The 9922-nt window shown below is 43.4% G+C and overlaps 1 protein-coding gene across 14 annotated transcripts in view; it reads right to left on the reverse strand.

Annotated features, from left to right (window-relative positions):
* Nucleotides 1-1028: 1028 nt before the first annotated feature.
* The window catches only part of Msi2 (musashi RNA-binding protein 2), a 366538-nt gene continuing 357644 nt past the window's right edge, over nt 1029-9922 (reverse strand). For 7 of the 14 annotated variants that reach the window (XM_063270136.1, XM_063270135.1, XM_039087664.2 and 4 more), the window contains one exon: nt 8577-8653. In XM_063270136.1, the coding sequence (XP_063126206.1) occupies nt 8612-8653 (42 nt within the window). In that variant the 3' untranslated portion in view covers nt 8577-8611. Of the gene's footprint in view, nt 6250-8576; nt 8654-9922 lie in introns of those variants that run through there. The other 7 variants (XM_039087672.2, XM_039087667.2, XM_039087663.2 and 4 more) reach the window with 2 other exon arrangements.

Below are 9922 nucleotides of genomic sequence, written 5' to 3' on the forward strand. Positions count from 1 at the left end.
AGGTTTCGGGTTAAAGTGACACGAGAGAACTATGTCCCAGGAGAGGTGGTGGTTTGAATAGGAACGGACTCTTGTTTGAGTGCTTGGCCCATAGGGAGTGGCTCCATTAGGAAATGTGGCCTTCTTGGAAGAAGTCTGTGACTGTGGAGAAACACCACGGTCTTAAATGCTCATGGTAGGCCTTTCTGGTTGGCTGCCTTCGGATTAAGATGTAGAACTCTCAGCTTCTTCCCCAGCACCATGTCAGCCTGGATGCTGCCATGCTTCCTGCTATGATGATAATGGACTAACCCCATGAACCTGTAAGCCAGTCACATTTAAATGCTGTCCTTTATAAGAGTTGCCTTGGTCATGGTGTCTCTTCACAGTAGTAGAAACTAAAACATGGGGTCGGGCGGGGGCTATGGTTTTTTTTCCCCTTGAAGCAGCTACTGCAAAACTCTCAGGCCCACACTTCATTCTGTGTATACTTCTTAGCCCAGGCTGCTTACTTCCAGGGCCCCATAACCAAGGCATGTCACTGGTTCAGGCAGGCCCGAGCTATTATCCGTTACCACCAAGACATGGTTTTGCCCCCGAGGACCTGGGCCTCTGTTCTTGCTCTTTCTATAATGAGAGAGAGGAGCAAGTATTACCCATGATCCACCTTTGTGTACAATTAGTCTGTTATCCTAATTATTTCTATTAAGACAACTCTTAGGTCCTAAAGGGCAGAGACCACATTCCCAGGCAACCTTTCAGCACCTGCACCATGAAGGACAAGTTACCTCCTTCTGCACCCTTCCTTCCTCCACTACGCCCTGTGATCACAAGGGACCACGGACCTGCCCACGGGTCTTGTGCATCTTTTGCTGTTCATTGCCCAATTCCAGGTGTCCATCTTATCTCTCCCCAGTCACTGCAAAACTGGCTCCTTGAGGGGGGCCACATGACCAACATCCATGCCGTAAGGATGACACGGTAACACACCAAACCCAACAGCAGCGTTGCCCTCCCCAGCCTCTGCAAACGCAACAACACTGTACGACTCTGTTCAAAACAGTTTATTTTATTATTTTTTTTGTCAGACAAACACATTGATTTCTGGACCACAGTAGAGGATGGAAACCTTTCACAAACTTATTTATTTGAAAATACAAATATAAAATTATACTTTCCACATCTGTGATGTGAGAGACTGCCATCCACATAGTAATTTTTTTTTTTTTACAACAGGGCTTTAAGAAAGCCACACACAAAGACCTGAAAGATGCTTGAGATATATATATATATATAGATACATATATATGTATATATATATAAAAAAAATACTCACTACCAAAGTTCTCATCAGTTTCATACTAAAGTATAAAAGTAAGGGTGAGGTCAGCCACAGTGCTAGGGGAAGTTTTATTTAGATACATTTATGTCCACATGAAACGCTTAGACTTGCATCCTATTACATATGGAATTCCGAGTTTATAACACCATGAATGGCAGATTGGCTAGCCCACACTACTCAAGAGCACACTCACAGACCCCACACAGGGTGGTACAGTATGTACAGAATACAGCAGTAGAAGCCTTCCACGGAGGCTCTGGAACTGTCTCTCAGTCCCGCTCCCCTCCCCCCTCATCCCCTCATGCCCTGCCTCCCGGAAATGAAATCCTGTCTGAGACAATACCTTCTGATTACTAAATAGCCATGTTTGAATTATGGTTGTTTCCCAGAGAGGGGTGGGTTTTATTTATATGTTTTCTGTTTGTTTTTGTATTTTAGTCTATATTTTTTTTTTTGGTGAAAGAAAAAGAAAGGAAAAAAAAAGGAAGCAAACTTAAAAAAGGATTAAAGTATTGCTTCAATTCCAACGTCGCCTTGCGTAGTGTCTGTGCCCAGGACTGGGCTGAGCTGTTTGTCTTCTGCTCTAGCTGAGGTGGGGGAGCCAGCCAGTGTCTCTTGTGCAGTGTGCTTACCTGCAGCCTGCCCCGCTTCTCTACTCTCTGTCTGTCTGTCTGTCTGGCTTTTGCCTTCCTCGGAGGATCTGGTTAGTAAAGCACATTCAAGAAAAAACAAAAAGACAAACAAACAAAAAAAACCTGTCTCCCCTCCCTCCCCTGCCCTCCAATTTTCCTCTGTCCCTGTGTGTCACTTTCAACTGATAAAGAGAAGTATGAGTTAGTGTTTCTTTTGTAAACAATTTCATATGCAATATAATACAGAAAAGCATGGCTGACCTTCAATTAAAAAAAATGTAGTAAACTATATTGCTTTATTCTCGAAGATGCTGCTGCAGTGGGTGGATGGCAGAGCGAAGCGGTGTGGTTGTCGTGATGGAGGCTACGTTCCTAGCCCTAGTTTGCACTAAAAATCAAAATAGCTTTTGACTTTTTTTTAAATTTGGAACCAAAAAATATCCCCCTAAATTCTCAAATTAAAAAAAAAAAAAGAAAAACAAACAACCCCTCCCTCCCCCCAAAAAACCCCAAACTGAACACCTTTCAGGTCATTAAACCAACAATTACCCAATGATTTTATACTAGTCTAGCAAGATGTGTGTAACATTCAGTGGCCGTGGATCGCTGTGCACTGGAACGTTAGGTCGACAGCAATCAAGCCATGCTACCTTAAAGCCCAAGCTACAAGTTCAAATTAAGAGAATGGTTATGAAGGATTAAAAAAAAAACAAAAAACCACAAAGGCTGGTTGGAGTTTCACTTGAATCAAGCCAATGAGCGATGGGGAACAGAGTGTGAGGCTGTCTGGTTTTCCCAGTGGGTGAGAGGAAGGCCACGAACCACACATGCAGAGGCTCCTGGGGTGGAGACCCAGGCTCGGTCACCTCCACCAGCCCCACATCCAGGCTGAAGTAGGAAGGGGACCAGGAGTCAACTGCTGCTCCATCTCCCCTCTTGGGAGGAGAGGACCTTGGGGTCTCAGGCAGATGGATCTGGAAGCCAGAGAGTCCCCGGTGGTTATTGATAATGCCAGGGAAGAGCCATTAGCCAAGAGGGTTTCTCCCCCAGAGAAGGTGAGAAGAGGGTTCCCACATTCGCTACTGAGCTTAACTGAAACGAAGACAAAGATGGACATCAGTGTTGAAAGAATTTACAAAAATTGTTTAAGATGGACTTCTAGGTGGCGGTGGGGTGGGGGTACTAATGATGAACCTTAACCTAGATAGCCACTTGAAAACATATCAGATGTTCACAAAAGTTGTGCTATGGGCTACTGGGTCTCTTCAAAATGTATATAAACATCTAAAACATATTCACACAGATTATCAATTTCTTCTGAGCATCCTTAAAAAAATATTTTTTCTCTTAGTAAAATCATTTTAATATACCACGCCTCCCTCTTTTAAAAAATAAATTAAAAAAATCCAGTTTTGCATATCTAGTGTTTGCATTTAAGGTAGTATGGCACACCCCTTCACGGACGGGGGGCAGGGACCTACAAAATGCCGTAGAGTCAGCCGGCATTTGAACATTGTGAGACCTTGGGTTAGTTGAAACCACATCAAATCAGCAAAAATAAAAGTAAATTTGAACTTGGAAAAAAAAATAAAGGAAAAAACTGCCCCCAAATTATTAGCATTTTTTTTCTTTTCATAAATAAGAGAAAGTTCTATCCTTACTGGTCCTAAATCTGAATAACTATGTCTATTTTTTTTTAAAAACCTTAATTACGTTATACCTATCAATATGTACTAGAAGAAGAGAAAAAAAGTCACTACGCTAGTACCAAGACAGCACACTTACAAGATAGCCATTTTATACATTATTAACAGACAATGGTCAACAAAGAGCACTCTATGAGGTGAATGGGGCTGTGGGAAGATGGGCGGGGGCTGGGGACAGGACATCATCAACATGGACAAAAGAGTAATTAATTAATCCCCTTGTTCGACACTGAATTGCTGGGAATCTAGTCTCTCTTTCTCTTTGTTGTTGTTTCTTAAAAATAAAAGTTCTATGTTGTTATTTTATGACTTGAGTAAGTATTGTATTTTAAAAGCATCCAGCATTTTTCTTAGTTTGGTTGTTTGGAAACTTAAAACAAAACAAAACAAAAACCACCCAAAACCTTACCAAACAACCCAGCAATTTTATTTAGAAAAAAAAAAAAAAAGAACATGATTTTGTTTCTTAAAAAATAAAATAATTAAATGAAATAAAGTTGCATTTAACCAGAACGGGAGCAGGCTTCTTCCCGTCCTTTCTGAATCAGCTTTCCGAAGACTTTTCGTTTGAAGATGCTTCTGTGCTATCGTGTCTGTGAATGTCTACATTAGTCTACTTGTCAGTAAAGTTTATAAAAATAGGAGTGCAGCAGCTCATTGTAATAAATGTCGCATTCAGTGTCTCATACTGGCTGTGCCTTAAGTACCAAATTTATAAACGTAACAATTTAAAAAATATTAATAAAATGTCAATATCACATTTTAAAAAAGAAAAAATATATATCCACACTACAGTATGCTTTAATGCTACCTTCCTACGGTTGCTGTTGCCAACTTATTACTGATATTTTTTCTTTAAAAAAAAAAAGTTAAATTAAAAAACATCCTTCATCCTAAGTGTCTTTCCCCAACTGAGGACCATATATTATAACAGCCAAATGTCAAACTTGTGCAAACAGGAAGCTGTCAGTTTTTCCCACCAGTCACAGTGCAGAGATGCTTATATTTTATTTTTTTAAAATTCTGTTTACATCTACAATAAATTAAAAAAAAACACAAAACTCTTCCATAGCCTCTCTGATGATACTTGCAGCACTGAGGTATCAAAAAGGAAAAAAAAATATATATAAACTGAAAGGTTGCTTTCCTAATTTGTAAATAGAAAATGAATGGAGAAAGGGTGTATTCATGCAGGCTTGTCCACACCTGGCCCACAGGCCCCCTCTCTGGGGGGAAGATGGGGAGCAGGGTGAAGGGAGAGGCAGGGTTATCCTAGGACCCTTTGGAGGTGCTGAAATGATCGGACAATATAAAATGATCAGATATTTAAAAATTAAGACTGAAAAAGAATGTCCCCACCCTGCCCCTCCCCTAAGCCAAAACAGGTGTGCTTTGAAACTCGAAATATGTCAAATATTAAAATTGTAGCTTTTGTTTTCCTTTTAAAAAACATCTTGGGAAAAGCAGTTTTTCATATTTTAAATAAAAATCTAGCTAGACCATACCATTTGAAGCTGGGCACAGAGAGGCTGGTAGGCTGGCGGGGTGCTAACACAGCTCTTAGGTCTACCACACCAACAGCGGAGAGTGGGGTTCCGGGCTGCCCTGGCAGCTGGGTCCTCTTGTGTTGTGGTACCGGCTTCATCAAGGTTCCCTCCCCTCCTTCCAGGGTACCTAACTGCCTGGGAGCAACTCCCTCACAAAAATATTTTTGATTCTCTCTTCCTTAATAGTTTCTATGTAGTTAATGGAATCATATTTACAACATTTTTTTGTTTGTTTTTTGTTTTTTAGAATTCACAATTTCAAAAAACCTTATAATATGACCTCTTTGAACAGAAAAAAAGAGAAAGCACTCATAGAAAAGGAGGACCCTCAAAACATGGCCGTCCTTACCTTATTGCCGAAAATAGATATACTTAGGTTAACAAAGAGACGTCACAAAATGAACTGCTAGAGAGTCTGTTGAGCAGCCAACTGTATGTCACTTCTACAACACAAAATAGAGTCTATGCCCACCCCCCGCTCCGCGTATCACAATTTCGATTCAGTGCTAAAGTCCCGGGTGAAAAGTCTTACAGTCTCAAAATCGGTACCAAAAATGGAGAGTAACATCACCATCTCAGCATCCTTTAAAAGTGAGAACAGAATCAAAAACAAAACAAAAATTCTCTTAAAGGAAAAAAGAAAAAAAAAAGAAAGAAAAAACTCCTTAATATATAACAAGTATACTATGGTTAGCTTTTAACTAGATATTAAGCTAGGTGACTACCAGACTAAGTCAAAAATCACTACCAAATGTGATCGAGGGAGATTTAAAAGGAGAAGGGAGAGGGGGAGGGGAACCACCAAGGAAAACAAACAGAACCAAACCAAAATCATGGGTTATATACACGTTTAAAAGCTGTTGTCTTATATTACAGCAGATAGTAGATGGGTGAGATGAGATGTGTCAACCCTTAATCCAAGTGTGCCACCTCTGGTTGGGATGAGGAGTGAGGCTGGTGGGGGATCCAGGTCTGAGGACGTCACCTAAACAAAGGGCCACTCAGAAACTTCGCCCAGTCTTGCCTGGACATCCAGGTATGCTCTGTAGTGTAGGGAGATCAGACGCGTCCCGGAGAGAACATAGAACAGGGGTGGGAGGGAGAAGAGAAATGTCAGGCACACATATGGTTCACGCCAAGGTCTCCACTACAAAACTACAGTTGTCAAAGGACTAAGTTGTATGACTGTGTGTGAAAGATAGCTGGGCTAACGGCTGATTTCCTAGCTTGGTAAACCAGATATCTAGGCCGAGCCTGACAGATAGATCTGACACAGGGTTGGAAAGTTCTGGGGGTCACGGAGGGAGGTGGAGTCAGTATGGGTTTTGACTGGTCAAATCACACATTGATAAAAACAAAAAACAAAACAAAACAAAAAACCCTGTCTGCTTAAAATTGTGTTTTCAAAGCTATGTTTAAACAACAAATATTACCGACTGGGTTGTGGTGGTGCATGCCTTTAATCCAGGCACTAGGGAGGCAAAGGCAGGCAGATTTCTGTGAGTTCAAGACCAACCTGGTTTACAGAATGAGCTGCAGGTCAACCAGGGCTACACAGTGAAATTCTATCTTGAAAACCCCAAAAAAGAAAGGGGGGAGCGCTTATTGTTAACTGTTAATAACTAATGATGTGAATCTGTACTAAGAGATTATATATTGAGGGATGGATAGAACTATTTTAAAAACAAACAAAAACATAAATAACAACAACAACAAAACCCCCTAAACCAAATAACCAGTTCTGGTGCAAGAAAACCAAAACAGACCCAGGACTCAGGCTTGCTAACTGGGTTATCCTGGATGGCCTGTGAGCCTGGGTTCTTCTGTGGGTGGTAACTACATGTCAGAGGAACATGTCTGCCTAGACTTCCACAGCTGCTACACAATCCTGTGACTTGACCAGAAGGGGTGGGTTTTGAACCACTGCTCTCCTGGCTACTTTGTCCTTATGTAAAAACCGAGTCTTAGGGCTGGATGAGCGACATGGACTGGGGGTCAGGTCAGAGGTGGCCCCATGGGGAGGGGGGTGCTGTGGGTGAGGAGTAGATACTGACAGACCCGGTGGCTGGACTCCTGAGGACCTGCTGTGCCTAGGCAGTCTTTGAGTCCCCGAGTTCTTGGCCCTATCAGCCCTCCTGTGTCCCCGAGCCCCAAGACCCAGCTTTGTTAGTAGCGAGGAGCTCCTCTTCAGACTGTTAGGGGGCTCTGGCTCTGGCTCTGGCCAATGACAGAGAGCAATGGAGGTAAGGGATGGGAACACTCATACACAGGGTTTACTTGGTTAAGAGAGGCAGCAGAGTTAGTCGAGCAGCAGCAAAGGAGGGATCTAAAAGATCGGTGGAGCTCAACTCCACTGGGTTTCTCAAATGGTTCAGGTCTACGGTCATGGCTGCTTCAGGGCTAGAAGATTCCTCTCTACAAGAGAGAGGACAAACCCAGAGCTGGCTTTTCCTTCCCCCAGCTTCAAGAGTGAAAAATATTGGCATTTCCCAAGTAGGACCTATTTCAAGGCCTCAGCTGTCACCTTCCCTTAAAGAGACACATCACTGGCCGTCTCATCTAGCACAGGACAGACCTCGGGCCTCCATGAGGATGACAGCCCTCTGCCTGGCACTCTTCCCAAGCATGACACTCGTTTTTTGGAGAATGTGGTAAGAGGATTGCTTGCTACCTGCCCACCCTCCCTCCCGTCTCTCCCACCACCTCTGGATTCCCATCAAAGTGATTTAAAAATGTTTAATTAACTTGAGCTCAGTTTAAAAGGTTAAGAAACTGGCAGGGATCCAAATTCACGTTAGGCAGGTGATGCTGTTAATTTAATTTGCTTTTCGTGTGGTAATCTTGATAATTACTCCATAGTTAACTGGCAAAAAAAATGTTTTCCTTTCACTAAAAAATGGAGTCAGGCTGGTTGGCTGCACAAACCCCATCGGCCAGAGCCCCGGCAACCCACAGGGCAGTTCACAGGACTGTGAGAATGGCCCTGCTCCCCAACCCCTGACCCGAGGACTGACACAGGACCAATTTACCTGCCTCCATCCTTCCTGGAACGGAACCAAAATGAGATCACCTTCCAGTTTCCCACTCAAGAAAGAAAAAGATAAGGGTGGAGAAGACACAGAAACGGAGCCAAAGAACCAAATCAAAATGAGCAAATGGGGGTGGGGGAGGGGAGAAGGTCATGATTCAAAGCTGGAGGAAGAAATGAGAGAATAAAGATATTGGAACATTTTTTTTGATCCCACTTCCTTGGGAAGGGGGTCCAGAGAGAGAAGAGATGTGATGTGATGTGCATGTGTGTACACGTATGAGCAGAGCACATATGTGTACGGACACGCGGGCAGGGCGGAGACGCACGGCGGAGACGGTAATACCTCATAGTGAGATGGTAATAGAAGCACCTGCTCAGTGGTATCCATTTGTAAAGGCCGTTGCAATCAAAGGTCCCTAAAATTGCACAATTGTTAAGGTCATCAGTGCGTTATACATGGGAACAGATTGTCATATCCTGGGAAAGGAGATCACCTCTAGGACTAGAGTCGGTGGTTGCCAGCATGAATATGTAATTGAGACACCGTGCCATGGGAAGTCAGGGTGACGCTGTCCCCAGCTCCCTCCTTCTTGCCCAGTGATTCCCCCACCCAAGCTTGTCTGCTTCCCAAGGGGAAACCAAGAGCCAGACTCTGAGGGGTGAGTGGTAGGAAATTGGGGCTCATGCCTCAAACAAATACCAAGACAGTGGCCATGAACCCCACAGGGCAAATACAAGGAACTCCGTCCTGAGTTTCAAGAGATTAATTTGGGGGAAGAAATGTCAGTGATCAACAGTGATGACCTGTGATTATTTCAGCAAAAACATTACAGTGTGAAGGTCCCAAGACCTAGGTTTTCAGGAACAAACACGATGTGTGTTTCTAGCTGTTGAAAATGGAAATGAGTCGTGTTCTGAGTGCTGATCGACAGGCCCCCAAATTGATGCAGCTCTGGGCTGAATAACAATGTTCTGGATTTGGTACTACAGTTGATCCGAGGGGATTAGACTCATCAAACTACTGATTCAAGTAATACTGGATTTGGAGCAGAATTGAAAGAGGACTCAGGACGTACAGGCCGGGGTTGGCTGACATGCACAAATATGTGTCTGTGTGAGAATGCATTAGATAGGGTGTGTGCAAGTGCACATGTGTGTGTGTGCACTCGTGCATGTGTACGTGTGTGTTTCCAATGCCAGGAGGCATGAATGAAGTTGTCTTGGTTCCCCAGGCCCTTGCAATGGCTTTGGTCTCCCCTGCATGGTCCCCAAGACAGATTTTGCCTGCTTTCTCCCAGATACAGAATCCGATGCAGGATATAACCTGGGATAGCAGACACCCCCACCTCAACTCAAAACCAGATTGCCTCCAAAAGAATGAGGCAGGCTAGGGCAGACATTGGCCCGGGTTTTCCAAAAATGGAGGGGACGCCAGCAAGTGGGCTCAGGCACATTCATGCTCACACACCAGGAGGGAAAAGAACAATACGATCTGAAAACAGCATGCAAATCTCTTAAGCAAATTTCCATCGCCTGGATTAGTCAGATTATAGAACCACAGAGCATCACGGATATCAAATGCATCTGGCCTTTGGGGAGCTGCAGCTAAAGAATGAAAATAGGAACTTACTTGGAACCTGGAGGCCATAAGAAACATTAGCAAGGGAAACGGCCTGGGAAGGAGC

Source organism: Rattus norvegicus, chromosome 10 (genome assembly GCF_036323735.1).
Source record: "Rattus norvegicus strain BN/NHsdMcwi chromosome 10, GRCr8, whole genome shotgun sequence".
NCBI lineage: Eukaryota > Metazoa > Chordata > Mammalia > Rodentia > Muridae > Rattus > Rattus norvegicus.